This window comes from Gymnoscopelus microlampas, assembly GCF_963454915.1.
Source record: "Gymnoscopelus microlampas genome assembly, chromosome: 20".
Lineage (NCBI taxonomy): Eukaryota > Metazoa > Chordata > Actinopteri > Myctophiformes > Myctophidae > Gymnoscopelus > Gymnoscopelus microlampas.
Genome location: NC_139957.1, coordinates 15,660,868 through 15,682,401, shown reverse-complemented (window position 1 = coordinate 15,682,401; position 21,534 = coordinate 15,660,868). Strand labels below are relative to the sequence as shown.

General features: G+C 43.1%; 1 protein-coding gene across 2 annotated transcripts in view; it reads right to left on the bottom strand.

Annotated features, from left to right (window-relative positions):
• atrn (attractin) overlaps nt 1–21,534 on the bottom strand; it is a 166,234-nt gene that overhangs the window by 48,457 nt on the left and 96,243 nt on the right. For both annotated transcript variants that reach the window (XM_084043855.1, XM_084043856.1), the window contains exon 26: nt 1,201–1,279. In XM_084043855.1, the coding sequence (XP_083899981.1) occupies nt 1,201–1,279 (79 nt within the window). The remainder of the gene's footprint in view (nt 1–1,200; nt 1,280–21,534) is intronic.

The following is a 21,534-nucleotide window of genomic DNA, read 5'->3' as shown; positions in this document are numbered from 1 at the left end:
ATCTGTGCCCTCCATTTCTTCTTTGGGGTTAAGTGCTTATTTGGGTGCAAAAGGTTAGCTTGCACCAGCAAAGCTGTGTGATGGAGAGGGGGGATAGAGGGGTGGAGAGGGGGAGGCTGGTAGAACTTAAGAGGGATGTAGGTGATTACAGTACTTTGCCGTATGGTTACGGCCAAAAGCCACTTCAGCAGGCACATGGAGTGTGAAAGTGCCAATCAAAAGCCACAAGTACAAACATTAGCTGTGCTTCACATGGGAGCGCACACATACATAAAGTATATACACATAAACACAAAAATGCATTCACACATAGATGAATGCCTTTTCAACCACTCTAGGTACTCAACCCCTTTCTGGGAATGCAATGTGAAAACGTATTTTGTCATTTTTCGGTGTTGAAAATGTAATTTTCTCTCAAACCGCTACTACTTTTCAGTAAGTTTCTACAGAGTGTCAGCTGGCTTGGCATTATTCTGCAGTCACAGTCAGTCAGGCTCTCCGCCAAGCAACCAGCCAGTTATCCAGCCAGTCTGCCTTTCATAGACTCATTAAGTCCATCATCTAGCCACACAAGCCACGCATGTCAACTCAGTCTGTCCGCCACTCATACAACTCATTTTCTGGCCATTTATACAAAATAAACAGTGACTTCAAGGAAGAAGATTTCAATTGCAAAAATATAGAGGAGATAGTTCAGAGATAGTTCCCCAACTTTTGCCATGTATATCTTGGTATCTGTAGGGCTGTCACGATTATGAAATTTTACTTGACGATTAATTGTCACTCAAATAATTGCGATTAACGATTTAATTGTGTTGTTGAACATTGTTTGGCTATTAGGCTTCGTAAACAAAAGTTGCACGGGGCAGATAACATACACATTTAATTACTTTATACAAAAAAATAAAAAAATATATATATATATATATATATATAGTGGAAATAGACGATCTACAAGCCCAAAACGCGTAGTTTATGATGCGTTTTGAGCTTGTAGATCTGCTATTTCTACTATTCTTTTAAATATATGGACATTTTTAACATGGAACTATGACGATTCTTATTTTGTTTTGGTTATTATCTCAAATAATTGCGATTAGTCGATTATGTAATAATTGTGACAGGCCTACAGTAGGTATCTGCAGATAACTGCAACATGAATATGCCAATGCTTAAGTGTGCATTATAAGCTTAGCTTACCTCTCGTCGCCTTGAAGCCCAGCAGCTCTGTTTGATCTTCCAGACCACTGCAGCCACCAATAGCAGTGACAGGAAGCAACTGTAGACAGGCAATAGGAGACATACAAGGGGCCATGTCAGTGAAATCAAACAGAGAGAACATCAAAACAAGGAAATGGCAAGGCTTGACAAGTACTTGTTTTTTCATGGCAGTCAGTGTGTCAGCCTGTCTGGATGTAGAGGAGCCCATCGATGCCCTCTCCATCTCAATATTAATTCCTCATCTGGGCTGATGAATATTCATTTATGTTTTTGGTCTGACAGCTGACATGACAGCTGAACCGATCACTGCTCGCGTTGACCTGTATTCCAGTTTAATGTGGCACAGTCTTCTCCAGGTCAGTACCCTGTCTGCACTATTATTTATCAATCGCGGGAACATCGACAGTAAATGATTTTGGATGGTATGATAATGCCTCACAAAAAAAGATATTCCATGTATGCTTAAAATATTTAACATTTAAAATAATGCTAACATTTTGTACCAAATTCCCTCTAAATGCAAAACAAGTGTAGTCCTAATGTTTCAAAGCAGTGTTTGTTTTTTAATATAAAACCCAAAGAAAGGAACCCATAACCGGAACCAAAACTGAAACTGCCCGCGAGTGTCACTACTACATCAAAACTACAGCACTGATATACAATTTTCAAGGTGAGTGGTAGACTGTATGACAGATAGGCTTGTGGGAGTACGCTTTCCTCTCGGTGCAAACGCACCTTGAGGTTAGGAAACCAGTGGAATGTGACAAGTCTCATACACACCCCCCTCAGTGAAAAACACCCGCACGCATGAACGTGGGCACACACGCACACAGACAGAATTTGCTTTCCTTTTGATTTCATTACACATTTAATTATATCTGGATGTTATATAAATATTTGATTTAATTGAATTCCTGTTTGAGTCAAGATGTTTCTAACATGCTCCTTGGCATATCTTTCTCTCTTTTTTACATGTCATTCCAATTCTTGAAGTGAGATGTTTTTAGAAGCTAGCGTCTCTCTTTCCCTTTCTTTCTTCCTCTCTCTTGACCAAGGGTAAAACCACCACTCATGCATACATGCATGTGAAGGAAAACTGTCAAGGATGACAGGGGGAGAAAAAAAGTCTGGGACTTGTTTCCATCCATCTTAGCCTCGCATGCATACCGAGACTCTGCTCTGCTCTCTGTGTGAAATGGCCTCCGGGTTAGAGGAAACGGAGGGAGGCGAGAGAGAGGGGGAGGTGTGATGAGAACATGACATTATCCCCCTCTTCCTCCCTCTCTCCCCAGGCTCTAACAGGATGGCTCTCACAATCACACTCCAGCCTGTGTCGAGGAGAGGTAAGGAAGGGGGGGCAGGAAAAATGAAGACGAATGGGGAAATTGGGAAAGACAAGAGAGCGACAGGGAAAAGTGGAGGAGATGGCAATACGTAAGAGAGGAGAGTGAGAGAGAAAGGGTGGGGGGGGGATAGAGAGTCATTGAGCAATAACTGGGAGAGAGAGATTCAGGGAAATTGAGAATGAGAGAAAGTGTGTGTGTGTGTGTGTGTGTGTGTGTGTGTGTGTGTGTGTGTGTGTGTGTGTGTGTGTGTGTGTGTGTGTGTGTGTCTGTCTGTGTAGACACCAGAGACAGCTCCTCTGAATTTAACTTCATTCCCTGGCTGCCGCGGCTCTTCTGCTGATTTCCTGTAAGCTCTCATCACTGCGGGTCTCAGCTCTGAGAGCTCCCATACTTCAATTCAAGTCGCTATTCATAACTGGTTGACTTTGACCGAGCTGTCACCGCCATGATGGGAAAACGCCTTGGCGACGACTTCAGCTGTAATATCATTTCCATTTTCTCCTCCAAGTGAAACATCCACCCTAAAAATTCAATCTTTTGGGTGGTTGGGTGGACACTACTGCAAGAGTCTCGAATCTATAGTCAAGATAAGTCTAAAAACCTTTGGCAGGGGGGAGGGGGTCTAGTGTGAATGCGAATATTCATTATTTACTGTAGCTACTCATTACATTACAGTCATTTAGCAGACACTTTTATCCAAAGCGACTTATAATAAGTGCATTCAACATAGGTAGGGAACGAAACTACTAATCACCAGAGGTCTTAAGTGCATTTCCTGTAAAAAACAAGCAACCAAGAGTATACCTAGCGCTAAGGTAAAAGTGCAATATATCAGCTATCTACTTTCATAAACACATGAGATAAAATAGCCAAATCAAATGAGCACGAGCTAATAGATCCAATACAACAATACAACAATAGTTCCTACAACTAGTTAACAACAAGTAGGCCAGGCAAAGAGGAAGGGTAGTGTTACTCAGATACCGAGAGACAAAACAACACAAGTTCAGATCTCAAAGAGTGATGTCCAAGCACCAGGCACCACAAAGGCTTAAGCCGGCCCTGTTTGTAATGGAAAACCCTGCCTGGCTCCCAGTTGTCTTTTCCAGCACACCTTAAATAATGTTTCCTTACACAAGTCATCACATTCCTGACAACACACCTGAGTCAAGGCCTTCTCTATGACACACAATTCTATCTATAACTTGCTTTGACATTTATCTGTATTGACAAGAACGCATGGCAGCAAGGTTTTGGTTGCCTAGGTAACAGGTCATGAGACAAGATGTCTAGAGCCCCTTTTCCAAAATAACTACACAGTGACACCACACAGACAACGATAGTTATTAAATGATAGCATTCTTAAACATTCTAATTCATAACATCCATGACACTAGCTGATGATGTCATCAACAGAGACAAAATCCTGAAAACCATCCCACTGAAAGAGAACTGGCCTGGGAGTTAGATCTGCACACTGTTGTCCCATAACAAAAGGTCACACGTTTCATCCCTGCAACAGCCATGTGCCTTGAGGAAGACACTGGCCCACTATCTGGTCATTAGCCCTATTGTAAGTTCTAAAAGCATGAACATTCAAAAATAAAGGTGAAATAATGATGCATGTTAAATGAACACTGAGAATGTTATGGTGCTATGGTGTTATGATGCTTATGGTTCGTTTCAAATGTATATAATGATAAAACACACTAAATGATAAGATGGGGCCAAACCCACTGTGTGCTTACCAAGATACAAAGGCAGAGTCAGTCTCTCATTCACTATCAGTGAAACAGTCCCACAGTCCCAACTCTCTTGTCTAACTTCGGAAGACAAGTTCTCAGGCTGGCAAATCCAGACTGTACTGTCCTAGAGGCACATGGGCCTTAGGCAGACATCTTTTATTCAACATAAACATATGGCATTTGTTGTCTCACATTACATCATTAGGAGTCTGTCATTTTTCACTGTTAGTGGCCCCAGATGGAACTCCCAACACAGGACCATGCCTGGCTCTATGTAGAAGACATAGCGGTAACACTTTTGAATAACTATCCATTATAACTAGTTTATAGATCATTCACACACTGTTAAAGAGTTATTAATGACTTGTTAAATGTTTGCTAATTGTTGTTTAAGGATTTTAAACTATGCCTTATAGATAGCTAATAGATTACTCACAAACTGGTACTTAATGAGTTATAAATGTACGTATGTTAGCCATCTATATGGTATATATATATATATATATATGTTAGCTATCTATAAGGCATAGATTAGTTATTCAAGATTCAAGATTGCTTTATTTGTCATTTGTCACATAATATTTATCTCCAGTATGATAGATCTCCAGATCGTTGCTAAACACGGATGGTTTCTCTGTGCTTCCGTGAAAAAAAAAAAAGAAAACATTGCGACCCCCTGTTCGCTTGTTATAGGCCGTTGAATATAGCATGTCTCGTCAAAAATGCAGAGGAAATCCAGGGAGGCAAGAAAAAGGCGTTTTTCCAAATCGAACAACAAGGAAGTGAATGGTGGAGGAGATCTTGCGATCATGTGATCTCCTGAATCTGTGTGACTGAGAATGAAATGGTCACTAACGTGTTAGCGAACAGCGCCATCTAGCGTAAAACCACTGAAAACAAAATCTCGTCATGGCAGTCTGAGCCTTGGCAAAATATTACGAGAAATCTCGTTCGGGGGAGGGAAACCGGGTGGGGAGGGTGATATTTGTCCCCGCATGTACTCCTACAGGCTGGGGGTGGCACTTGTCAGCAGTGAATGTTGGGCGGGGGGACTAGGATGGAGGCTCTACGTCCTCCCGGTGGGGTCTCCTCATTGGCAGGTGAGCCAGTAGGATACAGCAGCAGTGAGCACACAGAGATCTGTGAGGAGGAATTAATTGACTTGGACTAAATTGGGGGAGAGAAAGGGATAAAAAGCACAAAAAAAAACATTGATCCCACCTTATCTCCCACCTTTCTCAAATCATACATTTATACATTTACCCCCCCCCCCCCCACACACACACACACACACACACACCTACCCACACATTACCCTGCGTGACTTCTTTAAAGGAGCTATCCATTCATCTATTCATTAAAAAGCATATATACTGTACACTCCTCCTTATCTCTTCATGACTGAGGCAGCCTTATTGATCTGTGATCTGCTGCTTAAACAGTCAGCCAGCAGCTGATCAATGACCCATGTGAACACATATCAGACCAGACATCTAACTAAGGACTCCCCGACGCACCCACCCACCCACGACTGACGCAGCAGGCAGCACACAGTAGAGGAACAGGGGGATGGAGAGAGAGACGAGGAGAGAGGGTAGAGGGAGAGATGGTTGTGGAGACAGAGGGAGTAAATGTCAAATGAATCGTGTGTGTGTGTGTGTGTGTGTGTGTGTGTGTGTGTGTGTGTGTGTGTGTGTGTGTGTGTGTGTGTGTGTGTGTGTGTGTGTGTGTGTGTGTGTGTGTGTGTGTGTGTGCGAGAGCGAGAGCGAGAGAGAGACGGTTGTGGAGACAGGTAGGGAGTGTCAAAGGAATGTAATGTGAGATAGGGAGACTGAGGGTAGAGGCAGCCTTGAAGAATTGGGACGGCGGTGTCTCAGGAGGTAGAGCAACAGCTTGGGGATTGGAAGGTTCCCGGTTTGGTCCCGGGCTCCCGGGGTAAGTGTCGAAGTGACACTTACAGTACTTAACCCCTTACTGCTCCCGATGCACAGGTTGGTGCCTTGCATAGTTGCCTCTGCCGTGGGTGTGTGTGTGTGTGTGTGTGTGTGTGTGTGTGTGTGTGTGTGTGTGTGTGCGCATGAATGAGTGCATGTAATACACAAGCGCTGTGGATAAAGATGCTACATAAATGCACCATTTGCCATTTTAGGATGGAAGAGAGAGTGAAAGGAGAAAGAAGCAGGAGAGAGACAATGAGAAAAGCCGAGATATGAGGGTATCTATAGATAGTACTATAGACAGACAGAGACAGACAGACAGACAGACAGACAGAGATAAATAGAATGAAACAGATGGAAAGCGAAACTGATGTAAGGCAGAGACAGATAGTGAGAGGGAGAAAGACAATGACAGAGAACGACAGATACTGTAGGACAAAACAGACTGAAAGAGAGAAAACTAATGGGAGAGACTGAAAACGGACCAGACAGAAGTGGAATGACAGAGAGACAAAGACAGAAGGGTTGAACCAAAGATAGAGGAATGAAGATAAAAGACAGAAACTAATGAGAAGGTAGAAAGAGACCATGACAAAGACAGATGGAGAGAGAGAGAGAGAGAGAGAGAGAGAGAGAGAGAGAGAGAGAGAGAGAGAGAAAGAGAGAGAATGTAGGGACACTAGAGAGGGAAATACATGCAGAGAGAAAATAGTTAAAAGCAAAATGCAAACAAAGAGAATGGAGAGAGAAATTCAAGAAATAAAACAAGCATGAATACACTGAAGCCCATGCCGCAGTGGTGTGGCCATTCACCCTTATGGCAAGTGCCTAACGACGCCCATTTGCGTGCCTAACATTGCCAATTTGCGTGTCTAACAACATTGATTTGCACAGGTGCCTTCGGTGTCAGGAATAAAACACAGAAAGAGACCGGTGAAAAGACAATCACAGAAGCCAAAAGACACAATGGACACACACACGTCCCTAAATAGAGATAGACACAGATGGATTGAGACACAGAGTGACGCGCTTCATTTGATCCCTTTTTGGGGGGGGGGGGGGTACATACAGTTGGGGCAGAGCGCTCGCCAACTCCTACAACTCCATCAAACACAGTACCTAAGAGCCCAGCAGCACCTCTGGTCCATCTATCCATCCATCTAGATCGATCGATTGATTGGACAGACGCTCGACTCGAGCCACCTGGGCCTGCCTGACTTTCTTCTTTGAGTGAAATGTGTGTGTGTGTGTGTGTGTGTGTGTGTGTGTGTGTGTGTGTGTGTGTGTGTGTGTGTGTGTGTGTGTGTGTGTGTGTGTGTGTGTGTGTGTGTGTGTGTGTGTGTGTGTGTGTATTAGATGTCCATGGACTCCAATCGGTGATTAAGGTCGTTTTCAATTTAATTGCACTTATTTTTTTTCTTTTAGGCAGAGAAAGCTATGGCATTATCCAGATACAGGGGTCGTGAACAAGGTCGCTCCATCTTAAACTGTGACTGGATACAGTACATACTGCGGAGTTCATTCACTGCACTGAGTCAGCATCTGAATGAACTCAAACTTCGCCATGACCTACAATTAAGATCAATGGGCTGCTCCAACTCTTTGATTTCCTCCAACCTTATTTACTGCTACTTGGCAAATACTAGAAAGTTGCCTGAGCAGCAAGAACACCCAAATATCATCATTTTTTTCCTTTTTTTAACGCCACAATATCGACAGGCGTATTTGTTAAAAAATATTTAGATATTTTCATATGTCCATAAAGGCCCAGCACTATTTCAAATTGAAAATATGGATTTTGTAGTGAAACGCAAAGTTACTTCTCCTGTTTGTCAGCAGGATTTGATCACAACCACCAAAAGGGTGGTTTACTTCAGCATCAGTTCACGGCTAGTCGAGGGCAACAGTGTGGAAAACTAACAATATGGTTACAGAGGTTAGTGGGACTTTGAATTGAAATGCAGAAATCATCATTTATTATTCCAGTTGTCCAACACTTATCCAGCAGTCTCTGAAAAGATGTGGGTTACAGCTGATTGTGACAAACCAATTCCCTTTAGATACTATTACATGCTTCTGAAAAGATTATTTAGGAACCAATTATTGTATAACATCTTAGGTTCAACCGTGGCCGCTCTAGTGGCAAGCAATGGAAACGACATCTAGACTACAGTACATATAATTGAAATAGCAAAACAACTCGGGGAGTACAAAAACTGACCCGTTTTGCTCTGAAGTTGAAAAGTTCAGGCGAAAGAGTCAAAAAGTAACTTGGGTTCACTGCAGTGTATGAAAGTTGGGGATAATTTCTGCTGCACAGAAGTGCTGTTGCAATACTGTTCGAAGGCAAATAATGCTCAAGTAGGGCTGCTGTTGTCACACTGTTGCAGTTTTCAATAACATGTTTGTTTATGCTGCACAGTAGCTTGCCTACTTTGACCCTGCCTACATCTCCCAAGAAGAATAACATCTCCTGCACACTGGCCTCAAATGGAAGGTGACAAAAGCAGCCATTGGAGAAATTGTCAGCAGACTGACAAGAGCTTTGATCCCATACAACTGATATAAAATACAACTGATATGAAAAAAGAAGGAGAAAAAAACAACAGCTCCAAAACCTCAGGATTGAGATGGACGGGAGGGAAACTGGAGCAGAAGATTGCAGTTTTGACAGCTGGAGTGGAGACTTATTATTTGGATTGATTTCTGCTTTATACTGACACCGAAAAAGCTTCTATTATTCCCACCTTTGCCCTGTAAAAAAAGTCAAACCCAATATAATCCACAAGCCTACAAAATAAAGTCACTGTGTTTCAGTCAAAGTGTATGCTGTAAAAACATAAACAGGTTTTTAAGTGTCTCATGAATGGAGGCTCACTAAAGACCACATTCTCAAGCCTCAGGGAATATTCATCAAGCCAAATACTAATAAATTTGCAACAAAATGCCTCAAATAATTATGCCGTGAAACTTTGTACGCACATTCCCACAAGGCCGAGGAAGAAATTCCACCCTTTTCACATTGGCCTATTATTGCGCCACCAGGAGGCTGATCTTTGCTAAACAAATAATTGTATATTACACCTACAGATAATGTCCAAACATCACACAAATTGGTACACATTATCTCTATAGTCATGTTATCGAGACGGACCTGTCCCAATTTTTCATATTTAATCCTGATTGGCTAATATTGACTTCTACTATCTGGCCTGGCGGAGACCTGTGCTCCGAGGAGAACATTTTTCTAGTTAATAATGCAATTAAATAACATTTTGACTGCTAACTGGAGGATGCTGGGACTTTGCTTAAGCCCAATTTGATATGGCGTGTGATAGCCGATCTATAAGCTGAAATGTGTTGCATCATCACGCATTATGAGCTTGTTGCAGATCTGCAATTTGTTAGGTTAACGGAGGTTAACAGGTAGTGGGTGTGTGGTCATTGTTATGATTATGTTATGAAGAGGCTTGGTGTAGGCAGTGTTCTCTCCTGGGTGTGTGTGTGTATGTGTGAGTGTTTGGCTTGCTTGCGCGCGTGCGTGCGTGCGTGTGTGCGTGCTTGATTTAACATGTAGCTCTAGAGATGATTACAGGTCGATCCTAGCTGCCGATTACTGTTGCCATCTCTCGTTCTCTATTGTTCTCAGCTAAAAGGGGGGTACTGTTTTGGTTACATTGTTTGGGCTTTGTTTTCCGATAAGGAGGTCAGCATTTATATTTTGTTTTCTTTCGTGTGTAGGTAAGAGGTTACTGTTTCTAGTTTAGATTTTGCTGTGAACAATCCTCTGTCCTGGAGAGTTTGTAAACCCCTGAGAGAATAAAAGAAAAAGTTTGAAAAAGTAAACTGTTTGGACGGCGGTTCTTGGGAGCTGGGAAGGTTGGTTTTCCACACCATATGCTGCGTCTCGGTTACCCTAGGCCGGGCCATAACATCATCAACGCTTTACTGTATAGTGTTCAGCTGAACAGCATGTTGATAATAACTCGCAAGACAGCGATCGTGGATTAAGCTTCCATACCAGCATTACAAGCAGTGTGCAATGATTCATAGCACCCAAGCAACATTCCTGTGATCAATAATCATGTAATTTCTTATACAGTGATGGTGATAAATGATGGCCATTATTGGAAAATTATGATGCGAGTCATTTACACTCCCCCATCCACCCACCCACACACACACTCCAACAAAAAAACACCAGGTCTAGGGTAGAGAAGAACTGTTTAAGATACAACAGTCTATGTCCATGTTGGATATAGAAGGGATGGTATTGGCCTATTGGTCACAGAAGGGCATGTAATACAATACTGGAAGATTGCTTGATTTTCCCAACCAACCTGTGGCTAGGAAAATCCACATTTGGGAGGGCACATTCTGAATGATGCACAATATCTCCCCTTGCTCAACATTCACATCAAGATACCCCTGAGCAAGGCACTTAACAGACAGCTGTTCCAGAAGAGCCCGGCAGTGGCCAACAGTAGGACAGTGCAGTTGTACCGGGCAGCTCCTGGGTATGAACAGTCGGAACGGAGCTGACAGCACACACATCCTTGTGTTAAAAGGGATTTTTCAAAAACAGGCCAGTGTGAGGGAGTGTCTATGAGGGAAGAGAAAAGAGACCAAGGCCGCTTGACTGCTTGTATTGAAACGGGGGTATGGAGCAAAGGCAGCTAGTCGACACACAGTGAGACCGTGTTACAGGAGTGAGAGTGGATTACAGCAAAAAGCTGTGCAGGCCACAGGGAGAGGCGAGCATTGGATAACCTGAGAAGAAGACAATATCCGGAGGGCAAACAACCACAGCTACAGCCCAGGGTTCTGGCTCTGTTAGTTAAAGCCAACAGCATACTAATCCACACACTGACTGGCCTGCCTGCCTGCTTCACAGGCACGGACCCAGAGCGGGAAGAGAACACTGCCCACTGGGCAAATGCAGGGATATTGTCACCAAACAAGCTATAATCAGGGTATTTCGTGAGCTCTTGATTTGGAAGTCTGGAGAGGAAAGGGCACAACTACAGCCAGACTAGATTTAGGTTATCTTTTTCATAAATAAATAGCTCTTGTTGCGAGCTTGCTATTTTTTACTATTTTAGCCTATAATGGCATGTCCAAAATAGGTACACCAGGTTGAAAGTGGTTGATGGCAGATTTATCAATCATATTATTCAATCACCCAAACAGAATCTTCACTTGTACAATAAATACGGACAGATCAGTAAAGATATAGTCTTGTTAAAATGTCCAGGATATCACAGGGGTAACGTTCCATCAAATCAGCTGATCACTGATGGTGGCAAGTCTTTATCTGATTTCAGATGACAATAACTCACTTTATGCATCACAAAAACAAACGCCATTGTGACAAAATATGTCTTTGGAATTGGTACAGAGTTGGGTGTGCTCCACCAGCCCCTTCAGAAGCGACCCTGGCCATCGCTCACGGGTCCTCTTTGGTTCTCAACATCTCATTTGGCGAAACAGAGGAAGCAGCTGGCTTACATTTGGAATCCATTATTCACTGAGCCCACAAAGAAGTTCGTTCCCTGCCCTGTTCCACTAGACCTGCCAACAACACAGCCCAGGAAGAGAGGTGATGTGAGGAGAGAGAGAGACATGAGGGGGGCAGGGGGGGGGGTGTAAGAGGAAAGAAGGAAAGTACCGGGAGCAAGGAGAGACAAGACTGAGATCAAAGAAGAGGAGGGAGAATGAGAAGTCAGAGAGATGTAGAGATAAGAGAAAGAGAGGAGGGGCGGGGAGGTAAAGAGCCAGGTAGTGAAGGATGCTGCGCTTGATCAGCTGGAGAGAAGAAAGCTGGGCTCCCTGGTCCCTAGGGAGGCTCTGGGAGAGCATTACAGCCTCTCCACATACCTCCTCCTCTCTCACTCCCTCTCATTACACAGAGTCCTGAACAGGAAGGAGGAGTTGAGTCAAATGAGGTTGAGGAACGGGAGGGGGGTGTTGATCCTTGTTATCTATTATTAATATCACACACACACTCTCTCCCCTTGTCTAGCATTGATCAAGACACTGGTTGTGTCTCTTTAAGGAAGGAAAATAAAAGGGGAAAAAATAAATAATTATCTTACATATTATATGAATGTGATTTTAATATTATTGTGGGTGTCTAAAGCATGTCTTTTAGTGGGATCTTTCTTGAATGAGTAGGACTGTCCTGATGTCTGTTTGAGTGTAAACGGAAGGTTAATAAAGGCTTGGTAAAAGGTCTCTCCCTCGTCTCTGCTCTTCCTGTACCAATGAGGAGAGACTGTATGGATGCTGAACACCGATCGTTCATCACTTAGTTAAGACAGTTAAAAGAGACAGTGCCATGAAGAGAGGGAGATGGAGAGAAGGAACAAACATATTGGGAGTGGGAGGAAGAGAACGTTTAAGCTTAAGTGAAAGGAGAAGGGATAGAGACGGAGAGAGAGAGAGAAACGGAGAGCGAGAGAAACAGAAACATAGGGAGCGATGGAGGAAAAGAAAGTTTAAGCTTAACGAAAGGATGAGGAAGAGAAAGAAACAGAGAGAGAGAGAGCGAGAGAAACAGACGAAGAGAATGAGTGAGAGGGAAGAAGACAGAGCCAGGCATATATATTATCGCAATGAGCCAACCGCAGACCCGGCAGCAGCCACCTCTACTGAGTGCCCCAGGAGACCCCTTAGGAAAGCCAGACAATGTTGGTGTGCATTTCTGTGTGTATCTGCGGACATTAAATTGTGTGTGAGCCAGTATATGTGTGAGTTTGTGTTTACATGCTTTTTAGTGTGTCTTTGTGTATTGCAAGGATGTTTATGCAAGCATGTGTGTGAATTTGCATGTATGCCTTTACGTGTGTGACTGTGTGTGTGTGTGTGTGTGTGTGTGTGTGTGTGTGTGTGTGTGTGTGTGTGTGTGTGTGTGTGTGTGTGTGTGTGTAAATGAAGAGTCTCTCCAGGCCATCTCAGGGGACGAGCCAGCTGAGAGATGTCCCTGTCACTCAACACCGCAGGGGGCCATCAGGGGCCCGGGTTTACAATGTACAATATGTGTGTAGGAAAGACTGCATGTGTGTATAAATACAATGCAATGCAAAAAAAGGCTTGCATTTGAATGAATACAGTGTGTTGATTGCGGGTATCCAAGAGTGCATGAAAATACTCATTTCTGATTGGCTAAGAATTGTGTGTTAAAATTGAAAATGAGGACAACTCAAACATAGTACCAGTCAACAGTTTATTCACTGTTCTAAATCAATGGCCACAGTTAACCACTTAACGCCTATATACTTGGCTGACCGGGGTCCGGCAGGGGTCTATACTTGGCCCCCTTCCGTTTTCCCTCTACATCAAATCTCTGATCTACAATAGTCATGTTGTGACACCTTGTGAGTTTGTAGGTGTTCCCCTTTGTGAGCTCAATGTACGCCTATTATCACATGACTAGTATAGGGATGCTAGGGTTCATGTGGTTAAAATGCATGTAATAACAGCTTTTGTTCGACTAGAACATGGTTACCCAGACAACACACATCTTTTGTTTTCTGTTTTTATATACGTTTTCTCAAATATGAATACACATATACACAGCCGAATACTCCCATATCGTGCCTTCCTTTATTATAGGAAGCCACAATATAATGTGTTCTCCTCCACCTCCTCTCCTAACCTTGAAGGGTGCTATAGAGTCTATAGCTCCCATCACGGTTAGGAGAGTGGGTGCATAGGGGGGTCAATATCACTTTGTATTCAATTATTCAGAGTGGATTGCTTTTTTATTTGTATTGTTGCTTGATAATAAAGTCGTACAGAACCAATAGCAGTGGGAAATAATTGAAAATGAATGCTCTGCCTTTAGTAAATGAATGGCTTTCTAAACTGACACACGGAATTGATTGCATTGAGCCGACCCCAACCTCTATATGCACTGTCACAGGCTGGAGGCAAGAGCCAGTGCGTGTGTGTGTGTGTGTGTGTGTGTGTGTGTGTGTGTGTGTGTGTGTGTGTGTGTGTGTGTGTGTGTGTGTGTGTGTGTGTGTGTGTGTGTGTGTCTGTCACAGTGTGGGCAGACACATTGCTGAATTGAATGTATAGCATTTCAACATAAATCCCTTAAAATGTAAATCCCTTAAATCCCATTGCCTCTTGTGTGTTTGTGTATACAATATCAGTCTGTGTGTTAGTGTGTGTGCGTGTGTGTGTGTGTGTGTGTGTGTGTGTGTGTGTGTGTGTGTGTGTGTGTGTGTGTGTGTGTGTGTGTGTGTGTGTGTAGGCAAAGTGCGATCATGAGGGTATTAACAGCCTCTGTGTGTATGTGTTACCCTTATGTGTGCTTGTTTACGAGTAAAAGGACAGGCATGTAGTAACTTGACAGAAAGACAATATTACACAGTAAAATCCTTAGTGTCGTTTAAAGCAATAAGGTCTCTTTTTAACCCATTAAGACCTGGAACTGTGTCATTTTTTGATTTGAGCTAAAAAGCTTTATTTTACACTTTGGGTTAGGGGTGTTTTTTCTTTACACAATCATAATAATCAGGCATGCAAACGGCCCCGAAGTGAAAAGAGTGACAACATGTTGTTTTTTTTTCGTGTCAGGTGTCACACTATTTGGATTCAAAACGGCTATTGTAGCTGAAAAGCTACAAGTTTGCATGTCTGAATAATGCAAAAACAGAATTATTAGTTTGCATTTTCTTTTTTTCTCCCCCATATATTTTCATAATAAAAAAAGTGCGTATCGTATCGTATCGAAATCGTATCGAAGTTGTGACCCAAATATCGTATCGTATCGTTTCGTGAAATTAGTGTATCGGCACACCCCTACTTTGGGCTATTCAAAAATAGCAGATATACAAGCTCATAGCGCGGCACCGAGTGCCGCGCTACGAGCTTGTAGATCTGCTATTTTTGAAAATTCATGAAAATGTGTGCAAATCTTTGAATATATATATTTTTAAAGCGAACATTTTTAACTCAAATCTTTGCTTCTGGGGGTCCCTGGAACAAAATATTTTGATGGGGGTCCGCGGCCAAATACATATCATTTTGGGGGTCGTTGACATGAAAAAGATTGAGCACCACTGATATAGAAACGTTTTTTCAGAATACTGTTGAGATTTAGGAGACATCTAGAATCGGCTTCAGGTCTCAATGGGTCAATGTAGATTGTACATGGCTGAGAGGCGTAGTAGGCACGACACATAGCGGAGGGCTTTCCGCCATTTGTAAAATCGAGGTAAACGACGACCTCGCATTACTTAAGTTACTGCGTTCTTAATAACAATTCACTACAAGAACAATGTTACAAGAAATGAGTTCCCGGCTTCCTGTGACTTCCCATACCAGGAAGAGCAACTTCCTGATTTACGAGTGAAGGGGAGCTCATTTTCATTACAAGCCCTGCCCAAAGGTCGCCCCCCTATGGATACGGCCTATGGAGGCGATTACACTCAAAGATTGGGACTGTCCGTCTTAGAATTGTACAAATGTAACCAAATTGTGTACATGCTCAAGCGTTAACTTAACACTGAGGATTTTACTGTGCAGCAGCCTGGCCGTCAGAGCCACAGTGTGACACTGCTGATGGCAGCACAGCCGCCTGTTCCTCTGCACTTATGGCACTGACCCAACACCCAGAGCCACTGAATGTGTGTGTGTGTGTGTGTGTGTGTGTGTGTGTGTGTGTGTGTGTGTGTGTGTGTGTGTGTGTGTGTGTGTGTGTGGCGGTGTGTGCGTGTGTGCGTGCGTGCGTGCGTGCACATGTGCAAGTGAGTACTCATACGAACGCCTCAATGGGTCACTAGGCACTCATGCCTGTGTCTGTTAAAAGTCTTGTGTGTATGTGGGTGGGTGCAGAGTAAAATCCTCAGTTTTTATTTAACTCTGAGCGTTAAAGCAAATAGACCCTTAGAGGTCCATTTGGTTACATTTGTATACTCCGAGTTACAAGTTAAACGGATGAATGAATACTGAAGATTTTACCGTTTGCAAGTGCCTGTGTGTGGTCTGTACCCATGCTGGTCGTCTGGCTTGTATTTCATGCCAGCATGGATGTGAGTTCGCCCATGCGTGTATGTCTGGCCGCCTGTGTGGCAACTTGTGTCTCCGTCTCTGCTCTCTCTGTGTTTGCGCGTGTGTGCATGAGTATGTGTGCACGTGCGTGTGTGTGTGTGTGTGTGTGTGTGTGTGTGTGTGTGTGTGTGTGTGTGTGTGTGTGTGTGTGTGTGTGTGTGTGTGTGCACGCGTGTTGACGTTGGCGACGGATGATGACAAAGAGCCTATCTCCGCCGAGCACATTTCCCCCGGGGTCTGCAGCTGCTAGCTAATAGAATACTACAAAGAGAGGGAGGGGATGAAGGTTTACCGCAGAGACGGAGTGGGGGGCACCGCTGTGCAACCACGCGCTAACACGACACGTCTCCCCCCACAAAAAACCCTCGCCATAGCCCCTGGAGAATGCTGATTGGTGGTTCCGGGGGGGTCTATGTTGGAGCTGCTGGATGTGGACGCTGTTATTGTTCACTTTGCTGCATACCACAACTTCTGATTGTATGAAGTGTGATACATCATTGCTGTCGGGTGGGAACCTTGTATGTCCAAAACAGTTCCCTTTTTTATTATTATAAAAAAAAAAGCTCACAACGCGTTGCATCGCTATGCGTTATGGGCTTATAGATCTGCTATTTTAACTCGTTTTGTGCGACACTCTTGTATGATAGGGTATTCATTTACAATAAAACAAAAAGTTAATATATGAAGATACAAGGTTTCTGCCCGACAGCTACATCATGCAAGTAATTCTCAGCAGTCTACTTTGGTGTTGCTTCAGCAAAAAGACAACAAGCTGAGGGGAAAACGTGTGATCCTGTAAGTGCACAGCCAGGAATGGGAGCTATTGTCAGAGAAAGATTTTGTTTCGCCATTGATCATATTCAAAACGGCACAGTGGGGCGACACGCCAAAACAATACCTTGTTCAGGAAGCTCCCTTTCTTTTCCCCCCGGAATAAATATTGCAGATGTAGCTTTTTTTTTAACTTGTGACAGTTTTTAATGTGATTTTGATTACGTTGCGATTGATGGAAGAACGGGTCAAATGTCAGGATGGGATGGATGTTGAGAGAAGAGCGGGAGGATGGTGAACACATACTGTAGGATTGGATAGCAGAGTATTCAGTGGGGGTGGTGGCTATTTTGCGATTGATTACGTGGGAGTTGGAGGTTCGAGGACAATGGAGGAGTCTGGTAAAGATACCAATTTGACTGCAAAAATAGAAGATGCCACCTTTGTGTACAAAATGCACTACTGCACACAAACTACCATTCGCACAAACACACACACACACACACACACACACACACACACACACACACACACACACACACACACACACACACACACACACTTATCCAAACAGTCTTGCAATTTTAACCTTTTGATTTACAGTTTGAATCCCTGCGGCAGGCAGCATCACATTTGAATCCCTGCCCCACTGAACACTCAGCTACAACCTATTAGCTGATGATGCAGGTCAGGAACAGTGTCAACACTGCAGAGAGAAGCTTTCAGGCGCACAGCCTACAGTAGACCCTCTTGCTTCTCTTTGAAGTGCGTTTGAATCAAGCATGTCTGTCTTTGAGAGGAGAGCGACCCAAATCGTTAGTGTGACTCATTCACCTACCCAGACCCCCATTACCCTGAGGGTGAGAGACCTGCAGGTATCACATCCACCCCCATCATTTTATGTCCCCCCAGGGTGCATGGCTGGCTAACTGGTTAATGCATCAACCATACAGTTGGTCGCAACAGCCATTCCATTATAAATGATAATCATTTGTCTCACTAAGTACGACATCTTTCAAAAGATATTTAGGCTGCCTTGGGGTGATTTAGCAGGAATTTGTCAGGTGCGTCATGGTTGTCTCATTAGGTTGTCTTTGTTTTGAAAGCATTTCATTATAATTGATGGCTTGCTATATCAGTCCCCTCACGTTAACCTGCACAGCCCTGTGTTCAACAGGTAGAGAACAGTGTTATCACTGCCAGGGTTGGGGGTTCAATTCCCTGCATGGATGGATGAGTCAATAACACTGATGCTGGCATGTTCAGGGTTCAGCATTGCTACCATGACTACAAATATATACTACATAGAACTGTAATGCCTGATTTATCCTTAGTTGCACGATGGTGTCGCACACCAAAAGTAGAAGATCTACAACAGGGTTCCCCAATTTCTCTAGTCGAGCTAATTTGATACTGTTATTTTAGGCCTGGGATTCTTAAATCCTGTGTTGAGGGTCACACAAGGAAAAAAATGCATTCTGGAAACAAAATAAGTTGAGAATCAACCATTTACTTAAAATATTTGGTTGTTACAGTCTGCTTGAAAAGTAATTTACAGATTAACAGCAGCCAGTTGTACATACTGAAAATCTAAATAAGTCCAGAATCAACAATTTACTTACAGATGTGTTTGTTAGTCTTCTTGAACAGTAATACAAATATTATTATATATATATATATATATATATATATATATATATATATATATATATATATCCTATAATACATTGCAAAACCCAAAACCCAAAAAAAGACCCTGCCACTGTGTGGGACTAAACACAAAAACAACATATCAATGTCACTAACAACACAAGCCACAACGCGCACAATGACTTCGCGCAACCTGTAGGCCACTTCTCACTGCTCAGCACACATCTGCCCCCTCGCAGCATAATTAATTGCGGCCAACACAAACTCACAACATTACGGTCGGCCATGTTGTTCCTTAGCGTCATCGCTGACCACCGCCCAACGACACCCAAACACCGCGAGGCGGACCAAATTTCCTCTACACCATTGTGTTACCTTTCATTTCCTCCGAGGTGGAAACTGGAAAGACTGCTGACGCGAGCTTAGTTCCCTTTAGCTGCCAGCATGCAGTTGCCAAGTTGCGCGCGCCAAATAAGCAATAGGGTCTGTGAATTTTCCTCCATTTGCCTCCATGGAGGCTTGCTCAAAGTCGATTACAAGTCGCTTACAATAACAGGACATGGCAACACTGCCCTCTAACACTGTCTTTGATTGGCTTAACCTGAACATTTACCCCGCGTTAACCAATCATCGTCCTCTCCACCACTTTCACTTATTCATCATGTTAGACCAGGGGTGTCGAACTCATTTTGGGGTTCGGGCCACATTGGTCAAATGGTGACTTGATGTGGGCAGAAACCAGTTGCGGACGCGCATGTGCGCTCACACGCATTCAGTTATACAGCATTGTTTTTCAGTCTGTTGTCTCAGTCACTGCTACTAACTACAGTATATCACCTTTAAAAACATGTTATTATGAAGAAGAATAGCTACTTTAATTATTGACATTAAAAACAAAATGCAATTTGTAAGGAGCATTTAATCCAGAAACGCATGTGTCTTTAAATAAAAATATATACACATATATATATATATATATATATATATATATATATATATATATATATATATATATATATATATATATATATATATATATATATATATATACATACATATATATATATAGACATAAAACATTTAGAGAACCACATATTATAGCAGGATTTAGAAGACATTTGTGAAGACTTGCACAAATTTCCATGATTTTTCAAAAATAGCAGATCTACAAGCTCATAGTGTGGCACTCAGTGCTGCACTATGAGCTTGTATATCTGCTATTTTTGAATAGCTAAATGAATCTTAAAATGACAGATGCTTTCCCAGATTGAATGTTAAATAGCTCTGAGCTCAAGAGAGAGAGATGAGACACACACACACACACACACAGACACAGACAGACAGACAGACAGACAGACAGACAGACAGACAGACAGACAGACAGACAGACAGACAGACAGACAGAGAACATGTCCGTGCTAGGCTGACTTCTGCGTGAGGATCAAAGAGTATAGCCATTACTACTCGACTAGTAGCCTGGGCAGCGTTCCATTTTCGGGTATATGATCCGGTCGGGAGCGGAAGTAAAAAAAATAAAAAGTGGCCGGATGGGCAGAACCGGAAAGACGTCTCACCCCAAAATAGGTCCGTGCTAATAAAATCCTTGATGCGGCATTGTTTAGCTTATTTTTTAAATGTAAATGTGCGTGCACTATCCGGAGACTATTTAGCGTCGGTATTATCCCACGGGGAAATTCTATTCCATTTAAATAGGGATTGGGGAACCAAAACAAAGCGGCACCGCAAAACCGGATGGGCAGAATCCGGAAAGAGGATTCTTTTTTCATTTTTTTTTTCAGTAGGCGTGGTCTAGACCGGATCATATGTTGTCTTCTGGAACGCAGACCAGGCTTTCCTCCGAGGTGGAAAGACTGGTGATGCGAGGTTACTCGACTAGCAGTTGAATAGAATGTTAACGAGCCAATCAGCCAGAACAGTCCACAGCTGTGAAGAGACAATAGCGGGCCATCAGAGGTACTCGCTGCAGCGAGTGGTGGAGGAGCTGCTTGGACGCAATTTAAAGTGCGACTCTATGTCTGTTACATGTAGTATCAATTTCCAATTTTAAAAGTATTTTGCGGGCCGCCATGGACCTTTCCGCGGGCCGCAAAACGCCCGCGGGCCGCAAGTTTGACAACCCTGTGTTAGACTGAGAGGAACCACTCTATTCAGCCTGCTGGCTGCTGCGCGCTGTCTGCCTGTTGAATGACAGGCAGAGAGAGGAAGGTTGCTTCGCAGAAAAAACTTCATTTGGATCACATAACGTAACGTACACAAGTAACGTACCAATTTCAATCACAGTAACTCTAACTGAATGGGAAAAGGTAACGCGTTACGTTATTAGTTAACGCAAATACTAGTTGCGTTATGTAGTCCCAACGTCAGTCCCAAGTTGGGACTGACGTTAGGGGTGCTAAGGGGGGTGATAAGGACCCTTAGTTCTGACACTGTGGGGGCTGGGGACTCGCGCGTGCTCCACATGCACTCACCGTCAGCGGCGGTCGTTAACACCTTAAAGTTTAAACAATAGCCTGTCAATAGCCTCTACCTGGCTGCGTCGCATAACATTAGGCTATACTGGAGAAAAGCCACGGACTTGCATTGAATGCGTACAATGAGAGACAACAGTCTCTGCACTGCAGAGTGTGAAGGGATCGCTTAGCAGAGGACCCAGTTCTCTGAGACAAGACAAAGACAAGTTGTCTGATTATTTTAACTACTTATGTGTGGGTGAGTCTATGTAAAGGGCTTTTATATAAAACTAAAAGGAAAATAAAATAATTGATTAATTGAAACAAATAC